This window comes from Aquarana catesbeiana, linkage group LG07, assembly GCF_042186555.1.
Source record: "Aquarana catesbeiana isolate 2022-GZ linkage group LG07, ASM4218655v1, whole genome shotgun sequence".
Classification (NCBI taxonomy): domain Eukaryota; kingdom Metazoa; phylum Chordata; class Amphibia; order Anura; family Ranidae; genus Aquarana; species Aquarana catesbeiana.
Genome location: NC_133330.1, coordinates 270,135,125 through 270,146,143, shown reverse-complemented (window position 1 = coordinate 270,146,143; position 11,019 = coordinate 270,135,125). Strand labels below are relative to the sequence as shown.

Genomic DNA, 11,019 nt, shown 5'->3' with positions numbered 1-11,019 from the left:
TTCAATCTGTTATTTAAATATGCTACATCTAACACCTCTCCACCAGAATGACAAATGATGCTGTCCATAAGTGCCCCCTGTGCTCATTCATCCAGAGTGGGGGCACTCTAATGCTACATTCACACTAGCAACTTAGGCCAGTGAGAACTGCAGTGGCAGGAATCTGATTCCAGCTGTGGCAGCGAGCGGCTAGGTGCGGCTGCCGGCCCCACTCACTATAATGACAAGTCACTGGCGGCTGCAGCTATTCGTGGCTGTCTACACAGCCAGCGATTAACCCGCAGTGATCGCTGCTGGACACACACAATGAGGCCGAATGTGGGTAAAACATGTCAGAGGGGCATGACAATTGGGCTAGGATCTGTGCTGAAACCGGTCTTTCATTTACCTTACATTGGAGGTGAATCCAGTGTGTGTGTGGTGGTACCTGCATGTCATGTTACATGTGCTCTATTTCTGCCAGAACCTAAATACAGAAAGTGAACCTGGGAGACTGATACTGCAGGCTTGGAGCAGCGCTGATCTGTTAATAGTATACAAGAAGGATGTTACTGGCCAGATCACAAGGTGAAAACAAAGGAAAAAAGCCTTAAAAGAGAAAACTGATGCAGCCATCACATTTAATAATTGGTAAGGTACAATGGATTACATTTTTGGGTTTAATACCACTTCAAAACATGCATGTTGCATTAAGGCAGCCCATTGATTTGGGCTGACAACAGCAGACCTAAAAATGCACCTGCACTATTTCTGCTGATGCAGGGTACCACAATGCATGGTGGTGTGTCATTGTGCTATTTATCGCAGGCATATTTTGCAAGGCAAATAAATCAACAGACAGCAGAATCTATTTTCCTTTTTTTTTTCTTTTACGAAAAAGACAAACAAAAAAATAATAAACACATAAATGCACATTTTTTTTTTTATACAATCTACAAACCAGAAGCACTTTGTGCCAAATTTTTTCCTACTGACCAGAAAGTACTCCACAGTATTAAAAAAAATGTACTCTTTATATCCATCAAAAGGGAACAAAAATCTATCTGCACAGTCACAGAGAAGAGCAAGCATTGGCCTGTGCTCTCTTTTAGAGGACAAGCTTGGAGAGAAGGAAGGGAAGGGGCAAGCATGAAGTGTGTGGAGGGAAAAGAAATGAAATAAGACTAGATGTGGGGTGTAGGGGACACGAGATAGGAATGCACCAACAAGTCACAGTGCTGATACTGAAGACATCTAGCAGGAAGAGAGCTTCACAGTGGGGACAGACAGCTGGAGAGGGGAGCAGGGAGGGACGGAGTGTGCTTTAATTTCCTCTTTATTCCCTGTTTTTCCACGTCCCTCGTCCAGGTATGATTCCCTTGCTGTACAGCCTTACATCACATCTTACACAAGAAGAGCACTTTGTTACATCACAGCTACAAAGCTTGAGCCAGCTCTGAGGCAGGGAGGGAGCTCCTGTAGGCCGTGTCTGTTCTCTCTACTGATGTGAGCGATCCTGTTGCAAGTAATCGCATTATGAAGACTGTTCACAGCAGTACCAGCAAAAGACTGAAGTTACAGCTGCATGCCAGGAAGGTGCTATTTGATCTCAGCTTATAAGTGGCCATACTTCTGGTATGCCTCCTAAAACAGCAATGTTTGCCAAGTAAACAGCTGAGACATATTTAGGGAATGTAAGAATCAAAGCCCGAGCTGGCTAGATTACTAATTATATACAAATCTGACAGTAAACTGACTCCTAAACCCTGTAAGAAGTTTAACAATACAATTTGAAGTCAGCCATTTTGTAGGGTGAACTACAATGTTGTCTATCAGCTCCCTAGCTTATAGTAACTTAATAAGCTGTTTTATATGACATTGGTCAAGGTTTCAAAATGGTTGTCTTCACAATACAATTGAACAGTTCCTTCCTGTAAGTTCATTTTGCATATACCTAATAACGAACAAATTGGTTTTAAGCAGACATAGGAGATATTGTTACTGTAGATGTTTTAACAGGTATAATGTCAGTCTTGATGTGTAGTTCCTTCCTATTACAGCCTATCAGGCTTTAAAAGCAACTGGTGCTCACTCCCTATACACAGCAGTTGAGCTCCGTTTTAAAAATACAAATGATTCCTCCCCATGGCACGGAAGGAAGGACAAAGCATGCACACATACATAGGAAGCTAAGCTGAACAGCAATGCACATGTACAGCAATGGCTAAGACAAAGCAGTGGTCACAAACCTCAAGATCTCTCAGCATGGCCCTTTGACTCGTGCCCATCAAAGAACTGGAACCAGGGCAGTGCTGAGAGAGGCAGACTCTTGTAGAGGTACGTTGTCACCTAGCGGAGGTCTATTTCATAAGATTGTCCTTGCACTAACTGGAGAAAGCAGACAGGTGTGTGAGAGAGGGCAGCTCCATTATACATCTAGACCTGTCTCATGGAGAAGGTGAGGATGGACTCTTTAAAGCCAACATTGTCTTTCGAGAATGAATGACGTTAGTACTATGCTGCCCCCTTCCCAATAACTGCATTGTGCATCTACTGCAGTGCTGGGTATGGAGGAAGGGGTATTAAGACTGGTTCCCTATTGTCAGCCCTTGTGGGAGGGTCTGCTGGCAAATGTGGGTAGAACCCAGAAAGGCAGCAATGAGACAGCTGACAGCCGTGCATGAGCCTGCTATCACAGAAGTCATAGAGAATACTTGAGACATACATTGCACCTCAATGTGCAATGTTGACATGTCTTATCTGGCAGTAAAAGGGGAGAGCTTTAACTTCACCCACTCTGCTGTGGGAGGGTCTGTGAACCATTTACCCCCGTGGCCAACAGTACTCAGTAGGGGAATGGTTAGGCACAGCTCTCCCAGTGCAGGCTATTGAGGCTATGTAAGGGAGTGCTCAGCTCTTACAAAGAGCAGAATACAGGCCCTTGGCAGGACTGGCTTCTGTCAGATTATGGTGTGGCTGCACACCACTAAGATGAGCATAGAGAATTGAACACATCCAGCAAAAAGATCGAAAAGATCAGAAAGAAGATAGGATGGAGAAAGAGCAAACAAAACTTTGGTTTAAAACAATGAATTGATGAAGGTTTAAATGTAGGGAAGTTAATCCCTCAAAGCTCAGTCACTCCCCCAGCCCCTTTTTCATTGGGACCCCTTCCAGCACTGCTGGGGGGTGGGAACAAAAAATGTCCATAATGCTCTGCCAAAAAAATGCATGAATAGGGATGTCAAGGGTAAGGGCAATGAAAAGAGCATGTAAAACAAAAAAACAAAAACAAAAAAAGGATCTGCTGTGAATAAAACAAACCCAGCACAGGGTGTTGTGTGTGGCATCACAGCGATAGAGATCAATTAAATCAAGTCTGTCTGAAGTCAGGCAAGCAGAAAGGTGGGATAAATCAGCAGATGGAGATTATGATCACCCTTTAATATTCTAACTCCATCTAAGCAGCCTTGAGTGTAGAGGTCATTCCTTGGCTTCTTGGTTTACATCTGTCCATGGACTTGGAAGAAGGGGGTCAGGCAAATCACTTAATGAAGAGTTGGCAAGCGCACAGAAGGACAGCCCTGTAATGAAGGGGTGTGGTGAGTGGACAGAAAGAAGCCTGAAGTGGGGATGAAAGCTTGGTGGAGATGGTCGAAGAGAGTGAACGGTAAAAGCAACGAGTGCCTCATGTGTTGGCTTCATCATCAGTGTCATCAATCAGGACCTTGGCATCACGAGCCTTGCTCCTATAGAATGAAGAAGAAGATAACATAAGCTATACAATGTAAGAATTAACTTTCATAGACACTATGAGGGTAACTTACTAGGACTGGAGCAGCCAGAATATGAAGCAGCTGTGCATGGGAACCAATTAGCTTGTCATTCATTTTCAAAGCTTAACTGAGTTTAGACGCTGATTGGTTACTAAGAACAGCTGCTCCAGATTTTGTTGGCTCTAGTTTTAGTAAATTCCCCCCTATATGGCCAAAGGTTTCTTGACATCTGACCATCACACTTACAAGTGCTTGCTGGACAGTAATATGGAGTTGGCTCCCCTTTTGTGATTATAACAGACAAGGATTTGCAGTGTGTCTGGGAATTTGTGGCCCTTCAGCCAAAAGAACATTTGTGAAGTTAGGTATGGATTAGGTTTGAAGTCAAGGTTCTGTCCAGACCACTCAAGTTTCTCCACAATAAATTCCCTTATACTAGGTTTCCACAGAACTGGCTTTGTGCACGGGGGTGTAGCCATGCGCAAACAGTAAAAAGGCCATCCTCAAACTGTTACTACAAGGTTCAAAAGTCTCAATTAATTAACCAGCCGTCATTGGACGTCCTTGGTTTGCAATGGTTATACTGGGATGATGCCTGTATTAGAATTTTCAGCCGGCGGTTCCCAGCAGGGAAGAAACTATCTGAGTGGTTCAGCCACTCGATCACTTATGCGGGAGGTGGAAGGGGGTCCCCAGGCTCTCCTGTCTGATCGCAGAGTCCGGGAGCGCTGCGGCTGGTAGCGAAAAATGCATGGCACAGAAAGAAGGCCTAGTGCTCTGGGCACAGCATACCCATCAGGATTTTGAGGACAGACCAGGAGAGTGTTTAAAAAAATTCCTTTATTAGTTAACAAAATAATTGTACAGTAGAAATATTAAAATCAATAATGTTTATACAAAATTGCAAAATATGGTGGTAACTGCCCTATGAAGTGGTCGGCAGGCTAGTACACATAGCTGTATAGAATGACGCCTGACATGTTTCAGACTAAATGTCCTTCTTCAAAGGCTTTGTGTCATCTATAGCATACATATTCTATAATGTAAACATATTTAGCGTTAGTACAATAATGCAATCAAAATAAGATAGTTTTACACAGAGATACAATGATCATCTGAACAGTGAACGTGGCAAGGGAGAAACATACACATACATACCTGAGCTGGTTGCTGCTAAACACAAAAGGGGAGAGCAGAGTGGATATAGGCTGCGCAATTGATGCCTTGCGGTGCAGAAATAAGGATGTGTGGCAAGTTGTATATAGCCAAACGGACGGCATGAGAGATCGGAAACGGACCATCCCACAGTCACTACAAGAACTCCCACTGAGTGGAGTGAACTACTCCCATCAGTATAGGGTCAGCCAGCAGGTGAATGGGTGTACCCAGTGACCTCCCGTCTGGGGAAGACAAAAAAAGGGTAATGAGTATATGGGGTGACAGAACAAATCAAGGTTGGTAGGATCAGTACCATATGAGAGTAGTCAGGGTATCAGCTTACCATATTACTGACCCCCATTATGGTAAGCTGATACCCTGACTACTCTCATATGGTACTGATCCTACCAACCTTGATTTGTTCTGTCACCCCATATACTCATTACCCTTTTTTTGTCTTCCCCAGACGGGAGGTCACTGGGTACACCTATTCACCTGCTGGCTGACCCTATACTGATGGGAGTAGTTCACTCCACTCAGTGGGAGTTCTTGTAGTGACTGTGGGATCGTCCGTTTCAGATCTCTCATGCCATCCGTTTGGCTATATACAACTTGCCACACATCCTTATTTCTGCACCGCAAGGCATCAATTGCGCAGGCTATATCCACTCTGCTCTCCCCTCTTGTGTTTAGCAGCAACCAGCTCAGGAATGTATGTGTATGTTTCTCCCTTGCCAGGTTCACTGTTCTGTTCAGATGATCATTGTATCTCTGTGTAAAACTATCTTATTTTGATTGCATTATTGTACTAACGCTAAATATGTTTACATTATAGAATATGTATGCTATAGATGACACAAAGCCTTTGAAGAAGGACATTTAGTCTGAAACATGTCAGGCGTTATTCTATACAGCTATGTGTACTAGCCCGCCACCACTTCATAGGGCAGTTACCACCATATTTTGCAATTTTGTATAAACATTATTGATTTTAATATTTCTACTATACAATTATTTTGTTAACTAATAAAGGATTTTTTTTTAAATACTCTCCTGGTCTGTCCTCAAAATCCTGAGGGGGTATGCTGTGCCCAGAGCACTAAGCCTTCTTTATTTGCTCATCGGATTGGTTAGACCAGGCATTACACGCACTGCCATTCCACATTTTCTTATTAATGCACGGCACAGAGAGAGAGAGGAACAAGCGTTGTTCCTCCTGCTTTTTTGACCACGAAGACACAGAGTATTTTGTCACTTCTGGTTCCGTTAGCGGCCAGGAAAGCAGCCGATCAGACCGATCTGTGTCTGATCAGCTGCATTGGAAGCCAGAGGAGAGATTTGGGGTCTAATAGACCCCAGATCTCTACATAAAGAGGACCTGTCACAAGGGATGTTGTTCATTCCTTGTGATTTAGCAATAAGGTTAATATTTTTTTTTTTTTTTTTTTTAAAGAGAGACAGTTATTTTTACAAAAAATAGTTTTATAAAAAAAATGAAAGCACCCCCCCTCAAATATACAAATAAATATATAAAAGTAAAATTTAAAGAGTTTTCCTTAAGGGCTGCAATCTATGTCCCTTAGGTCAGTGGTCATCAAACCCTGTCCTCAGGGCCCACTAACAGGCCATGTTTGCAAGATAACTGAAATACATCACAGGAGATATCATTTGCTGCTCAGTGATTGCAGTATTCTAGTCTGCATCTCCCCAAGGTAATACATAAAACCTGAGCCCTGAGGACAGGGTTGATGACCACTGCCTTAGGTTATTAACCACATGCCAACTGGGCCATAGCCGAAAGACGGCTGCAGCACAGTCGGTTTATTCTGGAAGGGCGTACATGGACATCCTCCCAGAATCCTGCTCCTGTGTGCCCCCTGGGGCGTGCACCCGGGAACATCCATGACCTGGACCCGGCACATCACGGATCACGGTAAATGGCCGCTGACAGCAGCCGTTTACCACGTGATCTCTCTGTCAAATGACGGAGCAATCGCTTCTAAACAAACCGGCGTCATGTCCGGTTCCTCTCTCCCCTCCCCGTGCCTATTGGTACAGTGCGAGGGGAGAGATCAAGTGCTGCAGCACTGTGGGCTGGATGTGTAGTGCCCACAGCGCTTCTCTGTGCCCAATCCATCCATCCCATCCATGCTCACAGAAGTACTCATCCATCCATGCTCACAGAAGTACTCATCCATCCATGCTCACAGAAGTACTCATCTATCCCATCCATGCTCAGAAGTACCCATCTATCCCATCCATACTCATCCATGCTCAGAAATACTTATCCATCCATCCTCATCCATATCCTCATCCATGCTCAGAAGTACTCATCCATCCATCCCATCCATACTCAGAAATACTCATCCATCCCATCCATACTCCTCCATGCTCAGAAGTACTCATCCATCCATCCCATCCATGCTCAGAAGTACTCATCCATCCATCCCATCTCATCCATGCTCAGAAGTACTCATCCATGCTCAGAAGTACTCATCCATCCATACTCAGAAATACTCATCCATCCATCCCATCCATGCTCAGCAATACTCATCCATCCATACTCAGCAATACTCATCCATCCATCAATACTCATCCATCCATCTATACTCAGCAATACTCATCCATCCTCAGCCACCTATACTCAGCCATATTCAGCAATAATCATCCATCCATACTCAGCCATACCCACCCAGCCATACCCAGCCATCCACATTCATGGCTCAACCATGCTTAGCCATCCCCATCCACAGCTTATCCATGCCACATTAGTTCACATCCATGCCACTACAGTGCCTCAAAGTGTAATAGGTAGTCAAATTAGATTTGACATTTATGCCCTTAGAACACTTGATGGTGCTCCCTGCATGTTGGATCTCTCTATGTGGCCAGGCTGTGTAAAAGTCTCACATATGGTATCACTGTACTCAGGAGGAATAGGAGAATCTATTTTGGGGTGTAATTTTTGCCATGTACATGCTATGTGTTAGAAATATTGTATAAATGGACAACTTTATGTAAAAAAAAAAAAAAAAAATGCGTTTTAATTTTCTTTCCACATTTTCCAAAAACTTGTAGAAAAAAAATGACATGTTCAAAAGACTCGATATGCCTCATAGATTATACGTTGGGTAGTTTTCTTTCCAAAATGGGGTAATTTTTGGGGCATTTTCCATTGTCTTGGTGCTCCAGGACCTTCAAAAGTGTAAGAGGTAGTCAAGAAATGAGATGTGTAATTTATGCCCCTAGAACGCCTGATGGCCCTCCCTCAATGTTGGGCCTCTGTATGTGGTCACGCTGTGTAAAAGTCTCACACATGTGGTATCGCCATACTCAGAAGGAGTAGTAGAATGTATTTTGGGGTGTAACTTGTGGTATGCATATGCTGTGAGAAATAACCTGATAATATGACACTTTTGTGAAAAAAAAAATCTTGATTTTGCAAAGAATTGTGGAAAAAATTACTTACAAAAATTTCACCATGCCTCTTTCTAAATACCTTAATGCCTTGGAATGTCTACTTTCCAAAAAGGGGCCATTTGGGGGGTATTTGTACTGTCCTGGCTTGTTAGGTTCTCAAGAAATGAGATAGACCGTCAGTAGTTCAGGTGTGATAAATTTTCAGTGATTGGCACCATAGTTTGTACTTGTAGACTCTATAACTTTCACAAAGACCAAATAATATACACTGATTTGGATTATTTTTACCAAAGATATGTAGCAGTATAAAATTTGGCCAAAATTTATGAAGAAAAATTCTTAATTTGCAAAATTTTATAACCGAAACAAAGAAAAATGTATTTTTTACCGAATTTTCGGTCTTTTTTTCATTTATAGCACAAAAAATAAAAAACCCAGCGGTGATTATAAATGCCACCAAAAGAAAGCTCTATTTGTGTGAAAAAAAGGACAAACATTTCATATAAGTACAGTGTTGCACGACTGAGTTATTGTCATTCAAAGTGTGAGAGCGCTGAAAGCTGAAAATTGGTCTGGTTTAAGTGGCCAGTTGTCAAGTGGTTAAACATCAATGAATATGTTTTTTCATTGTGATTCACGTTAAAAATACAGTCTAATTTTATATATAATTTTACTTTTATAATCATTTATATGTCAGTTTTTTTTTATGAATATGTTTTTTCGTTTGCGGTATGGATAGCCTGAATATTAATCAGTATACCGTAGTTGTGCGTGGGAACAGGGGGCAGCTAGCCTTTATATATTTCTTGTTTAGTTATAATTTTTTTTGTTTAAATTACCTTATTTCTTCACAAGAGGGCATTATGCGCCGTTCTCTTACCCTTTGGTAATTAATTTGAACGTGTGCTTTCACATACTAGTAGCTATACTCTTTAATAAATATTTTTCACCTGGGATGTTTTTTTCTTTAACAAAGGTTTCACCTGGGGTGTTTAATAATGAGCTCTCATGCATAATTTAGCGCGACCTATGGCAGCGCTTCCCCGTTTTGGCAGTAAGGTACTTAATGCGCAAACGTGTGGGCGTACCTCTGATGTTGTCACATCTGACGAAACAATTGTCGGGACGCTATGCACACACGTTCTGCGCGATCTGATTTTAAACTGACTTGCATGTCCTTTTTTTCCTTGCAAGGATCATTGCTGAATTTTTATATCTGCTTTGGCATTTTTTGGCAACTCCCTTCTTTTAATAAAACGCTTTGGGAAGACTTTCTATACTATTGGAGCCTTTCTTCTTTTTTACATCATCTCCTGCTGTCCACACCACTGGGACTCCATTGGATGTCTATGGATCTTTCCAGAGAGGAACGCCAGAGTCTTCCATCGGTGAATCTTTGATTCCACTAAAAGCGCTGTTTGACCCCCCTGGGTAAGAGAGGTTGCATACTTTCTGCTAAGCCTTTTATCTTAATGAGGTGACGGGAAACACCGTGATGAGCACCCAATCTACGTTATATGCTGCACTTTGAAGTCACTATATTGGATTCCAGCAATACATGAACATTTTTCTTATTTACATCGTTTTTGCACTTTTGTGCGCTTTGTATGCGACTTCGGTTTCACCATGCATTGTCGCATGGGATTGCACTAAAAGCAATTATTTGGTTACATATAGCACAATTTTTTACATTGCACTGCACAGCTGCACTTTATTAAAATTTATGCTATTTATGTTTAGGTTATATTGTGTTGTACCTACTTTATATACGTTTTCATACACAGGGTCATTTTGTGCTTAAACCTAGCGCTGCACTTTATTATTTGCATAATTTTATTCTATAGGGCCTCTGTTAAAAAAAAAAAATTATATATATATATATATATATATATATATATATATATATATATAAAAATGTTTGGGGGTTTCTAAGTATTTTGCCAGCAAAAAAAATGCAGTTGAACAGGCAGTACCCTTAACTGGAAACACCTGCACTCAATGTGGAGGAGTGTCCAACTACTTTTAGCCATATACTGTATGTAGGTGTGATAAGGTGCCCTCAAACATTTTGGTAATATAGCGCATCGTTGAACTCACTATATCAGTTTTGCATACAGATGCTCACTAGAACGTACTTCAGCAAACATTCCTATCCCTTTGTCCTGAATTCTATCAGGCACCACATGACAGACAAGCGCTGATCTCTAGATGCAGCATATACCGTATGTGCCTTCCTGTGAAGTTGTTCTTTAGTACAGGCTGACAATATATTGAATAAATATAAGCCCCCCCTCCCAAAAAAAAGATCAGATTCAATCAAGTTTATAGTTTCCTTATTGAAAGCAGAAAACTCTAGATGCGGTATGGAATTTATTAGATGCACTAGATATCTGGCTCCTGCGATCTGTGCAGTACTTAGATACAAAAACATTAGTGAACAGGTATCACTCACTGGGAGGACAAGCGTGGAATACGGAGAGAGATACTCTGGCTGCGTTTCCATATCTTGCTTTTGGCTCTGTTCTTCACTCCGTCCTCCTGATCCATCATCTGCTCCAGCAGTGTTTGGTCATCAGCATTCATCGGTGCCACAGAGATGTCGCGCACGGCGCGGAACTCACCACAGTTATTCAGGTGCTCATTCTCCAGTCGGAAGAAATTCCACACAAAACGGCTGTGGGGTGAG

The 11,019-nt window shown here is 42.1% G+C and overlaps 1 protein-coding gene across 1 annotated transcript in view; it reads right to left on the bottom strand.

Moving 5' to 3' along the window:
* Positions 1 to 994: 994 nt before the first annotated feature.
* Positions 995 to 11,019, bottom strand: part of XPR1 (xenotropic and polytropic retrovirus receptor 1) — a gene marked incomplete at its 5' end in the record, with an annotated part of 243,198 nt that continues 233,173 nt past the window's right edge. Inside the window, 2 exon segments of the mRNA XM_073593336.1 lie at positions 995 to 3,728; positions 10,786 to 11,007. Of these exon segments, the coding sequence (XP_073449437.1) occupies positions 3,668 to 3,728; positions 10,786 to 11,007 (283 nt within the window). The 3' untranslated portion in view covers positions 995 to 3,667.